General features: G+C 46.1%; 1 protein-coding gene across 1 annotated transcript in view; it reads left to right on the forward strand.

Annotated features, from left to right (window-relative positions):
- Window positions 1-13,718, forward strand: part of HEXB (hexosaminidase subunit beta) — a 21,572-nt gene continuing 7,854 nt past the window's right edge. The window contains exons 1-7 of the mRNA XM_081212504.1: window positions 1-329; window positions 4,331-4,482; window positions 8,289-8,354; window positions 8,946-8,992; window positions 9,602-9,712; window positions 10,918-11,019; window positions 12,329-12,458. Coding sequence (XP_081068630.1) covers window positions 46-329; window positions 4,331-4,482; window positions 8,289-8,354; window positions 8,946-8,992; window positions 9,602-9,712; window positions 10,918-11,019; window positions 12,329-12,458 — 892 coding nt within the window. The 5' untranslated portion in view covers window positions 1-45. The remainder of the gene's footprint in view (window positions 330-4,330; window positions 4,483-8,288; window positions 8,355-8,945; window positions 8,993-9,601; window positions 9,713-10,917; window positions 11,020-12,328; window positions 12,459-13,718) is intronic.

The raw sequence follows: 13,718 nt of genomic DNA on the forward strand, positions 1-13,718 counted from the left end.
CGGGGAGACCTCGGCGCTCCTCGGCTGCCGGCAGCCAGAGGAGCCATGGAGCTGCTGGCGGTGGTGCTGTGGGTCTCGGCGGCGCTGGCTGCCTCCTCGTCCGCGCACCAGCCGCAGGGGCCGCCCGAAGCCGAGGAGCTGCTTTGGGGCCCGGAGGCGGCGAGGCCGCCGAGCGCGGCTTCCTCCTCCGTCTCCCTCTGGCCGCTGCCCCGCTCGCTCCGCGTCTCCGCAGCCCGGCTGCAGCTGGCGCCCAAGCGGTTCCAGATCGTCCACGGCCCGGGCTCCTCGGCGGGGCCGAGCTGCTCCTTGCTGCAAGATGCGTTCCGGAGGTGAGCTGCGGGAGCTTTCGGTTTCAACTCGGGCAGGGCTCCCTCCTCGTACTCCCAGCCCAACCGCCCTGCTCTACCTCAGCTCTTGCAAGCTGCACCCTCTCGAGTTGTTTTCTTGTCTTTTCTCCCGCGGCATGTAAAATCTGACAGGGGACGCGTTGACCCTGGAAACGATGCCTTATGAGGAACGGCTAAGGGAGCTGGGCATGTTTAGCCTGGAGAAGAGGAGGTTAAGGGATGATATGATAGCCATGTTCAAATATATAAAAGGATGTCATATAGAGGAGGGAAAAAGGTTGTTTTCTGCTGCTCCAGAGAAGCGGACACGGAGCAATGGATCCAAACTACAAGAAAGAAGATTCCACCTAAACATTAGGAAGAACTTCCTGACAGTAAGAGCTGTTTGACAGTAGAATTTGCTGCCAAGGAGTGTGGTGGAGTCTCCTACTTTGGAGGTCTTTAAGCAGAGGCTTGACATCCATATGTCAGGAGTGCTCTGATGGTGTTTCCTGCTTGGCAGGGGGTTGGACTCGATGGCCCTTGTGGTCTATTCCAACTCTATGATTCTATGATTCTATGTTTAGCCTGGAGAAGAGGAGGTTAAGGGGTGATATGATAGCCATGTTCAAATATATAAAAGGATGTCACATAGAGGAGGGAGAAAGGTTGTTTTCTGCTGCTCCAGAGAAGCGGACACGGAGCAGTGGATCTAAACTACAAGAAAGAAGATTCCACCTAAACATTAGGAAGAACTTCCTGACAGTAAGAGCTGCTCAACAGTGGAATTTGCTGCCAAGGAGTGTGGTGGAGTCTCCTTCTTTGGAGGTCTTTAAGCAGAGGCTTCACAACCATATGTCAGGAGTGCTCTGATGGTGTTTCCTGCTTGGCAGGAGGTTGGACTCCATGGCCCTTGTGGTCTCTTCCAACTCTATGATTCTATGATTCTATGACCCTGTCATCCATTTAAGAGCACATACATCTTCCCTCCTCCTACCACAAAAAGAAAAATCATGGGAATTGTAGCTTGCATAGAGCTGCAGATATCAGCACCCTAAACAACCCCTTGTGTCTCTTTTAGGAGGTGTGATGTGCTTTAAAGGTGTAGCTTTTAAATTATTATTGAATTTATATGCCACCCTATACCTGAAGGTCTCAGGGCAGTTCACAGAACAGAATCAAAATATAAAACCACAAAATATATAATCAAAATAAAACAACAACCCAATAACACCCCCAACCCAACATTTTAAAAGGGCATAGGATGTCAATCAAATCAAAGCTTAAAAGGGAACGTTTTTGCCTGGTGCCTAAAGGTGTATAATGAAGGCACCAGGCGAACTTCCCTGGGGAGAACATTCTAGACAGGGAGCCACTGCAGAGAAGGCCTGTTCTCGTGTTACCACCCTCTGGGCCTCTCGAGGAGAAGGCACACAAAGAAGGGCCTCAGAAGATGATCTTGGGGTCAGGGTAGGTTCATGTGGAAAGAGGCAGACCAGGATCAGTGTAATATGCTCAAACCATCTTGCTCCAGTGAGCAACGTGGCCGCTGAATTCTGCACTAGCTGAAGTTTCTGGACTGTTTTCAAAGGCAGCCCTACATATAACGCATTGCAGTAATCTAACCTTGAGGTTACCAGAGCACAGACAACAGTAGTTAGGCTATCCCTGTCCAGATAGGAGTGTAGCTGGGCAACCAGCCGAAGCTGATGGAAGGCTCTCTGGGTCTTACCTTCCATGGTGAGATGTGTTCATCCATCTCTTTTGTTACTAACATTCAGAAGCAATTTGAAAATGCTTCTGTTCACCAAGGCAACTATATATACCGTTTGTGTTGTTGTGCTGCTTGGTTGTTTGCAGTCCTAAGATCTTTTGGGAGGAAGGCCAGGATAGAAATCTAATAGATAATAAAAGAATGACACAAAAAACCCTGACATAAGAAAAAAATAATTGGCTACCCTTAAGTTGAGAGAGAGCCGTCCTTTAAATTAAAACAGATGCAAGACGGGGTGGAGCTCCTGTACCTTTGAGTGTTTGTGTATGTAGGCAAGGGAAATCTCACTGTAACAGCATCTCTCTCACCTGTAATACTTTGCCATGACAATTTGCACCTGCTCCAAATTCTCTTGCCTGGATAATTTTTAAAGGGACAGGATTCATGCCTCTCTTCCATCTATTCACTGAGTCCTAAGCTCTTTGGGAAGGAAGGGCAGGATAGAAATCTCCTTCCTAATACAGTAGATATAGTCACAAACACAAGGCAGTTAGGGAAACAAAATGGACAATGTTTTGGATTGTGGAGCTTGATCTTGAGCGACTTTGGTAGACCTAATGTGGAAAGTTGTCAAGATCCATTACAACTGGACCAGGTTTGCGTGTGTTCAGACTTGCCATGCTGTGGCAATGTTGGTACATCATGGAATGGTTTGTACTTAGGGAGCACATCCCATTCAAGCAGCATGCTGTCCAGACCTTATAGCCTGTCCTTGTTTTCCTGTGTAAATGGGAAAGTTCAAGCCCAACACAATCGTGGGACTGCACATTCCCATGAAATATTGTGAAATTTCTGTCTCCCAAGAAAGATGGACCTTTGGGGAAGGGATGTGGCCCCAGATCCCGTCAACAGAATCTCCACGTAGGGCCACGAAAGACTCTTGTTTGAAACCTTGGTGAGCCACTGCTATACAACCAGGGGCAGCCCAAAACATTTTACCACTGTAGAAAACATCTTGCTGCACACACACACACACACACACACACACACACACATCACCTTCCTGCCTGCCACAGATCAGGGCCTTTTTGCCCACACTGCCAACAGCCTTGTACCCTTTGTACCCTCAACTGAAATACAGTGGTACCTCGGGTTAAGTACTTAATTCGTTCCAGAGGTCCGTACTTAACCTGAAACTGTTCTTATCCTGAAGCACCACTTTAGCTAATGGGGCCTGCTGCTGTTGCTGCGTCGCTGGAGGACAATTTCTGTTCTCATCCTGAAGCAAAGTTCTTAACCTGAAGCACTATTTCTGGTTAGCGGAGTCTGTAACCTGAAGTGTATGTAACCTGAAGCGTATGTAACCCAAGGTACCACTGTAGTTTTAACCATAATTTCCCTGAAGCTGCACCCACGCTGCTGTTATGATGCTGCGGCAGCAGTGAGGGCAAGGCACTGTGGCAGCAGTGGCACAGGGGAAGCCTCAGTGGGGCTGGTAGTGGCACAGTGGCAGGGAAGGGCAGGGGTCAGATCTGCTTCCCGAAGCTAATTGCTTCACCCAGCTTCATGCATATGGGGTGACAGCACTGAGCCCAGGCAGAAGAATGATTTGACTCTGTTTAAGAAGGCCACTTCTAGTGTTCCCGTAACCTTCTCGGTGAAACTCCTGATAAAATTTTAGGATTGTCCAGAAGGCAGCTTGAAAATCTACTTGTCTAAACCATCCTAGTGAGGAGTTATTCTTCCAAAATATGTGAAACCAGCTTGAATATTTTCATCCACGACATACTGCTATGCTGACCGACACATGGGTTTGCAAAACATGCCCATCCCTCAATTCACACTCGGTATCAACTTGAAGTCAAGATGGGGTTTAAAAACTGCACTCATCCTACTTGTGGTTTCTGTAAGCCTGTGTAAGGAAGCATTTCTATAAATCAGGGATTGCTAATCTTGTGCCTTCCAGATGTTGTTGAACTCCCAAACCTCATCAGCGCCAGGCAGCATGGCCAGTGATCAGGGATGATGGGAGTTGCTATCCAGCAACATCTGGAGGATCACAGGTTAGCCAAGCCTGATAGGAGCTCAGTCGGTAATAAATGTAGTCAAACTGGAATACATGGGTGTAGCCAAGGAGGGACAGGGAGGGGCAGCTGCTCCCATCAATAAAAATACATAGCAAACTTAGGTTCCCCTCCCCCCCAACAAAAGACCTGCCTCCCCTGACAAAGATCTTGTTGGAATATATAGATTTATGCTGTGCATAACATCTTTCTGGGTTCACTTCCAGGTACTATGAATACATATTTGGGTATTCCAAATGGCAGAATGGTGATGAGACGAAACCTCTTTTGGAAAAGGAGCTATCTTCGCTTCAGGTGATTATTACTTCAGAAGATTCTGAATGTGATAAATTTCCCAGCATCGCATCTGATGAATCTTGTAAGTATCTGATGGTGTAAATGTGTGTAGCGCCTTCTTTCTTCCTAGCTGTGAATTAATTATAGCGTTCTATCGATCAGGGTGGGGAAACTGTGGCCTTCCAGATATTATTGGACCCCCTCCTCCAATTCCCATCATCCTTCTTGACCATTGACCATGCTAACTAGGACCGATGGGGTTGAAGTCCTGAGAGGCTATAGGTTTCCCACACCAGATCATCTTATTTCTTATACTGGTTTGTCTTGTAGAAACTTGGTTTTCCCCCCTAGCACACACAGCTGGCTATAATAATGAACTTTTATCCTGTGAGTAATTGAAGAAAATAGATTGACTCAGTTAAAAATAAAAGTCTTGAATATGTCTCACTGGTATTAATATCTGTACTGTATTCATAATTCATTTTGATGCATTTTCCCCCAGCAACCAAGATTGGTTGGGGTGCTAAATTATGGGTGTGGAGACTTGCATTCTGGAAAATCAGGGACAAATTCCTGACACTTGTTGGTGCTTTATGGAGTAATCCAATATATACCCAGCCACATCGCTGATTCTTGCTCATCAATTGAAACTGAGTACACCTGTGTAACTGGAAGTTTAGAAGAACACAGGTGGAGCCTCCACAGAATATTTTAGCATGGAATGCTCCTGTTCAGTGTTCCAGCCCTGAGCCATTCCTTCTTTTTATTTTATTTTTTCCCTGAACAGTTTGCATTCCATAGTTAATGAACACACTCAATCCTAATTAGGCTATTTTGGGGTCCCCTGCTGAGGGTTTGTTCTAAACATCTTTTGTAATTCTGGGAACCTTCAGGTTCATCCAGACCTGATGAGGCTTCCTTCTTTTGAATGGTTTGTGTTGTTTTGATTGCATAAGAATACACAATTGAGTAAGTTTTGGAGATAGAGGCAATTATATGCATTGGGCTGTCTTGGGATGGGTTTGTTTGTTTTGTAAAAAGCATATCCTTTGTTTTTATGCTCATTGCTTTATCGAAACTGTTGCATGTTTTATTTCATAAGCTCCCTGGAGAATGTGATCCAAATGGTGGTCTATTTTTTTAAAAAAAATTAAATTGCTTTGTGTTATAGTGATGGTTGCTATGAGATAATGAGACAGTCTTGACTTCCAGATTTGGGATAAATAGTGATGATTCTTCTGATTTAAATATAGGAGGGGTGTCTTGCAAGTTCTGAAGGTGCTTGTTTACATTTTCCTAGTTTTCCTGTGTTCAGGACGGCTATACGGGAGCAGGGAGAAACTGTTTGTAAATATTGCAGAATATTTGTAGGTGTGCTGTGCCTACTGGATATATATGATGACCCTGAGCCAAAGAAAGTTTGTCACAGAAATGCCATTGAAATCAATAGGGTGTCAGAATTACTGGCTTTCTGTGGACTGGAGCTGCTGAGAGCAGAAATACAGGAAGGCAGGGGCTGCCTCTTTGGAAGGTTCTACTCATTTCAGTTCTCCTTTTCCTTGGCTTAGTCATCTAATGTTGTTTGTGGTTACTGTCAGTCTCAGGGGAGGGCACTGGAAGGGGAATCTCAGGTCCTCACCCAGGGCTTTGAAGCAGACAGAGGCAGCACAAGATAGTTGTGCTGCTTTTCCCTGCTCCAGAGCCCAGCAGGATACAAAACATTCCCCTCCCCAATAGTTTATGGAGACTTGGGCTGCTTCTCCCTGCTCCATGTGTGCATTCAGCTTTACATGCTTGGCAGTTAAAAAAAAAAAGTAGAAAGGGGGTGGGGAAAAGACTTCGATAATCCCACCCACCATTGCACCCAGTGTGTTTGGACTATAAACGGTTTTGGCTTTAGGCACGATCCCCAGGACATAGGTCCCATGTAATAATAATAATTTTTATTTATCCCCAGCCAAGGCCGAGCTCAGGGCGGCTAACAAGCAATAATAAAAACAAGTTGAATGAATACAACTTAAAAACAAGATTAAAAGACCACATTAAATTATTAAAATATGGCCTCAGCACAGGAGGAGAAAGGAAAAAGAAAGAGGGGGAGGGAATCAAATTGGCTCCAAGCCAAAGGCCAGGCAGAACAACTCTGTCTTACAGGCCCTGCGGCAAGAAATCAGATCCTGCAGGGCCCTGGTCTCATGAGGCAGAGCGTTCCACCAGGCCGGAGCCAGAGTTGAAAAGGCCCTGGCTCTGGTTGAAGCTGATCTAACTTCCTTAGGGCCTGGGGCCACTAGGGTATTGCTATCGATGGACCTTAAGGTCCTCCGTGGGGCATACCGGGAGAGGCGGTCCTGTAGGTACGAGGGTCCTAGGCCGTGAAGGGATTACAGTGTGGCATGAAGGACTGGGACAGCAGCAGCAGGGGGTGTCTTCTCCTGATGTGCTGAGCTTTGGAGCAGGAAGGGTGGAATTGAACCAAACAGTTGAACCAAATCTGCTCCAGAGTACTGGGGGAGCCCCCAGAACAGATTTAGGGGGGACGTTGGTGGAGGAGAGGTGGGAAATGTTCCGTTGCGCAAAGAGGAATCCTTGCACCGATGGAACCAGTTACTTAGCGCTAAGGAGCCAGTGTCATGTCGTGGTTAGAGGGTCGGACTAGGACCTGGGAGGCAAGGGTTCAAATCCCCACACAGGCATGAAGTTCACTGAGCGGCTTTGGGACAGTCATTGTTGTGTTTTTATATTCTGCCGGAAGCCGCCCAGAGTGGCTGCGGCAACCTAGTCAGATGGGCAGGGTAACAACAACAACAATTTCTGCACCCATTTTTGCCTCTGGCCCCCAGAAGAGAATGTAGCCCTCAAGCTGAAAAAGGTTCCAAATCTGTTTTAAAAGATCGCTGGCTGTGCAGACGAAATGGTGTTTGGCTTATTTTAATTGAGAGGCATGCATCATCATGACCCTTAGGCAGCCAAGAGTGATGGTGCATTCTTCTCTCTGACGCAGGAAAGAAGTGATTTCCAAAATAACGGCACACTTCCACTTGCAGTTTTGTTCAGCAGCGTGGCTGTTTTTAAGAAACTGCTCAGAGTAGGCTTGCACAACTTCATAGCCCTCTTTGTAGCCCTATCAGGGCGTTTGCTGTTGTTAGTGCAGAAACGGAGGAGTTGTTAAGCAGCATTCAGGTGGCTGCAGTATGTGGCTTGGGATGCTGTGTTGAGGCCACAAGTGACGCAGGCCTGACTTGGAGAAATCCTTATTCCTACAAGTCTTTTTATAGTTACATGAAGACCAGAGGTGCACTAGAATTAATTTTCACCTTTCCTTAATTGCCAATGGTCAGCTTTACTTTAAAAGGGCACATAGGACTTAAAACGACTAGTTTATTGTGTTGCAATCCAACCCCATAGGTTTGGATCCTAAGGTTAGCCAACCTAGGGAGTTCCTGCCACACTGGCCACCCAAAAGCTTCTCTAGAAGACTTGGGGACCCTCTTGAACAATGTGGGGTGGGTAGAGGAAAGTTGAGATTGGGCTTAGATCCTGATACAAATTAACTTGCAGAAGTTAATGAAAGGAAAATTTCCCATGCCCTCTTTTCCCTGCAACCTCCCAAACACCGCCCCATGTTCTCTGGAGGGGAGGGGCCCCTCTTGAACAAACTTTTCATGGTGCAAGATGGTTGCTGAAAAGGAAGGAGAGGATGGCTGAACTTCCTTCCGTGAATGTATTTTCAGTTCCAAGCCAGAGAGTGCTTAAGACACCCTGAGTTCATTTGGATCCAAGCAGCCTTTGTGCAAGACTGCTCCCAAATTCTTATAATTGGTTGTCTTTATAAGTAAACCGATATTTTCATTACTAAAACTCATATTTAATTGTCATTTGCTCTTAAAGATCAGCTCCAGGTATCAGGACCTACAGCTGTGCTGAAGGCAGACAAAGTTTGGGGAGCGTTGAGAGGTGAGTAATGAAAGGTCTTCTCCTTCCATCAGGCCCTCTCAACAGAGGGGGCTCCCTTCGTGTTTCCAGCGGCTCAGGGGTGGGGGTGTTGGCCCAGGAAACGGCATTCTCCGTGGCACCCCCCCTAAGCTGCAGAATTCAGCAACTTACAGTCATGGCTGAAGCCGGATTGACATGGCCTGTTTTCCAGTGGTGTGTGTTGTAATCTGGGGGGAACACAATCTCTGTCTTGGTTGGAATAGGAGCCCCAAGTTTTCTTGTGTAAATCAGCCATAAGTGGTTTGTGTGTTAGAGATATTTAATCAGTGGCGGCCATCATCTTATCTTTATGACTCAAAACGAAAAAGGGTGGAGCTTCTCCAAACATTTAAAAAGTGGTGATAAAAAAGCAAACATTCCCCCACAGGGGCCCCATCTTCTCCCACTGGCCAACCCTTGGAAGGCCAGCCTAGAAGCTAAGTTAGAAAAAAGTGCTAGTCATTTGTGCTCTCGGGTTCTTGGCACTTCCGTGGAACATCCAAAGTAGCTGTTGGATGACATCCATTTTACTTTGCCAATTATGTTTACAGTTCAATCTGTTTTGACTTCCAGGTTTAGAAACATTCAGTCAGTTAGTAAATGAAGACGACTATGGAAGTGTGAGTATTTCTCTTCATGGTACAGTGGGCTAATTTGGAGTTTTCCCCAAGTTTGGACTTCAGCAACTGCTTATTAATTTTTTCAGGCTGCTCTGTGTCCAAGGTTGCCTCAGAGACTGTTTGGAAGCTGCGGTGTACCAGGTGGTGGGTACCAGCAGCAGATTAAATCTGTTCTGCAGCATCTGCCCTGGCTTGCTATATCCTTGCTGAAATCAGTCCAGTTGCCTGTTTTGACCAGGAGCTAATAGCTGACTGCATGGCTACATCTGCATGTCAGACCATAGAACTGGGATTCCAATGTCATATTCTGCCCATTTTCATTTCAGATTCTAATTGCATCTCTTATTCCTTACCTTTTTCTTAAATGTATTGCACTTTGAATTGTATGGAATACAATAAAATACAATAAAAAGCAATAAAAATATTATTAAAAACCATACAGCATCACACACCACAGTGAATTACAGTTGCTACCACAGGTAGAAAAATCATTAGTTTTCAAGTGGTCCTTGGTGAAAAAGAGTTTGGGAGCTGTTGCTACAGTATCATATCACAAAAATTAATTTGGGAACCTGTTGAACCTTCTCTTCCTCTCTTATATTTTAATAGCTGTTTGTCAATGAATCCGACATTACTGACTTCCCAAGATTTGCTTATCGAGGGATCTTGATTGATAGCTCAAGGCATTTTCTGCCTTTGAAAACTATCCTAATGACTTTGGTAAGTTGGCAATCGACATGTTCTCCCCCGCCTGTCTTCCGCTACTGTGGCAAGTTTAAATGAAGCCACCTGTTTCCTTAGCAAGAAAAGGATTAAAGTTCAAATCACTTGAAATACGTGGTACTAATAGCCTTGTACTTGGTGTTGCTCGGGAATTCTGGGAAGCAAAAACATCAACCCAGTTTTGTAATTGGTGGCAAAAATCAGCCAGGTGGGAGAATGGCTGTGTTCCTTGTTGCTGACTCTGAAGTAGTACTACTTTCAGTCCATTGTTTGAATCAAATCCCCCCCATGGAAGTTCGCACACCCCTTCTCTCCTTGACAGCCATTGAGTCTCATCCCTAACATCCCCCCCCCCCGACTGACTAGGGTGGGAAATTGTGCAGGAGGCTGAGGAAATAATGGAAAATCTGAGTGGGGCTTCCTTTCAGTTCAGCATATTTGTCCTTTCTGGGTCAAGGATAGCTATTTCAAGCACCTGGGTTTTACTCAGTGCTAGGAAACAGGGGAAGTGCTTACTCTAAATGTCTGTGCCCTCCCGCCTCAGCCTACCGCAGTATCTGGAAAAAAGGACCTTGAATGCTTGCTTTAGCAACTATATTACTGCCACCAATTACAATCTTCTTCTTTACTGGCTGCTTAGTAATGGAACCATGGATGGTGAGGAACAAAGAGCATTGCAGTGGCACTTCCTTAACAGCAGATTTAATGTACATTTATTTAGGATTGGGGGTTAAGGCTTCACCTTGTTATGGTGTTTCAGAATAATGTAGGTGTTGGAGAAGCAATAGTAAGGTCATTTTACTCTGATTTATGTAGGGTTGCCATATTTCAAAAAGTAAAAAAACCAGGACACCCCAAAAGTTGTTGAGCTTTTCAGGAAAAACCGAAAGTTTTTGAGCTTTTTTAAGACACCAAAGCAGTTGACTTTATTTTATGAAAATGCAAAACAAAAAAACCCCACCACACTTTCTCTGTTTACTTCCTGAAGATTCAGGATAAACAGCCGACAGGACGTCACTTCCGCCTTTGAAATCCCAGTATTGTTTGGAAGTATGGCAGCCCTAATTAATGGCACTGAAGAACACAATTACGGGGGGGCGGGGGGAAGACTTTGCTAAGTGCTCTTTAAAAATCCCTCTTTAAAAACTACTTGCCTCTCCATGCAGGATACCTAACTGAAACACCATATTTTTTTCTCTTAGGATGCTATGGCATTTAACAAGTTCAATGTCCTTCATTGGCACATTGTAGACGACCCTTCCTTTCCTTATCAAAGTATCACATTTCCTGAACTGAGTCGCAAGGTAAGTAAATGGTCCTGTAGAACATTCTGAAAATTTAGTGCCCAATAAATTTATTGTTATTTTAATAAATAGCCTTTTCCATACATGAGTCTATTACGTTGTATTAGTTGCTGTTTAAAAGTCATAATACAAGGAAGAGGAACCTGTGGCTCCCTGGATATTTTTGGGCTTCAAACCCAATCAGTCCTATCCAGCATTACCAGTGCTCAGGGATGAAAGGAGTTGTACTCTCAACAGCTTCTGGAGGGCCAATGGCTCCCAGTCAGTGGGAAAATGAGAAAGTTCTTGGCACAGACGGTTCACTGGAATAGCATTGTTGCACCTTTCTGAGAGGCGACCATGTTAAGTCTGTTGGAACAGATGCAACAAAGAGTCAGTGAAACATTGAAAGCATGGAAGGCGCACCTGGGGGAGTCAGATCGCTGCCTCTGGCTCCCTAGCAGCTCAGCACTTTGCAGCCTGGCTCCAAGAACACCACTGTAATGGGCTGCTGATTTTTAAGATTCATTTCCTTTGGGAAATTTAAAATGGCGGAGAAGGGACAGGACAACACAAGAAAGAACGGAGAAGAAAGGAAATGAAGAAAGTGGGCAAAAATGGCAGCGAAATATATAAGAAACATTATATAATGTACCCGGTATATCTTGGATTAAAGTTTCTTATAAATCTTAGCACCATTTTGAGACTTTGCCTATTTTTTGCTTTCTAGAGCAAGCTTAAAATTAACAAAATTTTGATTAAAAGTTGCAAGCCCTATGAAATGTGTGTGTGTGTGTGTATTCAAAGGGCTTGCAACTTGTAATATATGACATTTCAGATTGTTCAGTCACCTAGCTACTTTCCCCATGGTTGGTACCACCTCCTAAATCTTAAGGACATAAGTGGAGCCCTTTTACATCAGATTGAAGGCCCACCTAATCCAGCATCCTGTTTTCCCCAGGGGACAACAGTTCAGGTTAAATAACTAAATAGTCTTGGTGATTCCCGCTTTTGCTTTGTTTTCTCAGTTTGCTTTATATAATATACTGGCATGGGCTACTATTTTGAACCAGTTGTCACCCAGGCCTTTGTACAACATTATCCAGCCTTGGAACAACAACACTGGCCAATACCAGCTTCAGACTGCATCTGCAAAAGTGCAGGCTTATCCCCCCGATGGGGACACTGAAACTACTCAAAAGCTAGACTACACTGCCAGTAGTCCTTGGGTGCTGTAACACGACCCTGTCAAGTGTAATCGGCTCTTCAGCCTTACTGGCATATTCTTGGCATCACATTGTAAAATAACGACGTGTGGACATTTTCACAGGGGGCCTATTCATACAATCATGTTTACACTCCCGCTGACATCCGTCTGGTGATAGAGTATGCTCGGTTACGGGGGATTCGAATTATCCCGGAATTTGACAGTCCAGGACATACCCAAAGTTGGGGAAAAGGTAAGATGCATATTATTCTGAAATGCTATTGATACTGTAAACATGTAGGAACTGGCTTTAGTTGGGTGAATTTATGTTTTTTCATTTATTTTATTTTACCCACTTTGTTCTTATTTTCAAGATGCTTCTATTACTGCTATCGTATTCATTTTTATTGTATTTGCATTGTTATTACCGTATTTTTCACCCTATAAGACGCACTTTTTCCCCTCCAAAAATGAAGGGGAAATGTGGGTGCGTCTTATGGGGCGAATGCAGACACCTTGGCTTCAGCGATAGCAACGCGAAGCCTCCGAAGCCTGCGCTCCGGAGGCTTCGCGTTGCTTCCGCTGAAGCCAGGAGAGTCTACTCTTTGAGGCTGGCGGTGGGGAAAGCAGCGCTTCCCCCATCGCCAGCCCCAGTGGATGGGGGGCAGCAGGAAGGCGCGCGATGCCTTGCCGCTACTCTCCAACCCGGCTTCGAGGCTGGCGGTGGGGAAAGCAGCACTTCCCCCATCGCCAGCCCCAGAGGATGGGGGGCAGCAGGAAGGCATGCAACGCCTTGCCGCTACTCTCCAACCCGGGTTTGAGGCTGGCGGTGGGGAAAGCAGCGCTTCCCCCATCACCAGCCCCAGAGGATGGGGGGCAGCGGGAAGGCGCGCGACGCCTTGCCGCTACTCTCCAACCCGGGTTTGAGGCTGGCGGTGAGGAAAGCAGCGCTTCCCCCATCGCCAGCCCCAGAGGATGGGGGGGCAGCGGGAAGGCGTGCGACGCCTTGCTGCTACTCTCCAACCCGGGTTTGAGGCTGGCGGTGGGGAAAGCAGCGCTTCCCCCATCGCCAGCCCCAGAGGATGGGGGGCAGCAGGAAGGTGCGTGACACCTTCCCGCTGCTCTCCAACCCTCCTGCGGTCTTTTGCAGGAGATGGGGGAATTCCCCCACCTCCCGCAAAAGCAGGCAAAAGCCGCGCGCTCTTTAAAGGGGCTCCGTGGCTTCTGCTGGCTTTTCTACAAGGGGGGGGGATTCCCCCACCTCCTAGAAAAGCCTGCAGGAGCCGCGCACCCTTTAAAGAGCAAGCGGCTCTTGGGGGCTTCTCCCCAAGGAGGGAGAAGGGACTGACTGGGGGAGTATTTAGTAGGGAAACAAAATGTTCAGTAGCCCAGAATGTGAAACAGAAAGTGCTGATCTCTGGAATAAAATGACAAATCTCGCAAGTGTATCCAAACCTCTTGTGACTACTGGTCCATACTTTTCAGAATCTGATCTTCTATTGAACGCTGCAAT

Source organism: Podarcis bocagei, assembly GCF_964188305.1.
Source record: "Podarcis bocagei genome assembly, chromosome: 11".
NCBI classification, from domain to species: Eukaryota; Metazoa; Chordata; class Lepidosauria; order Squamata; family Lacertidae; genus Podarcis; species Podarcis bocagei.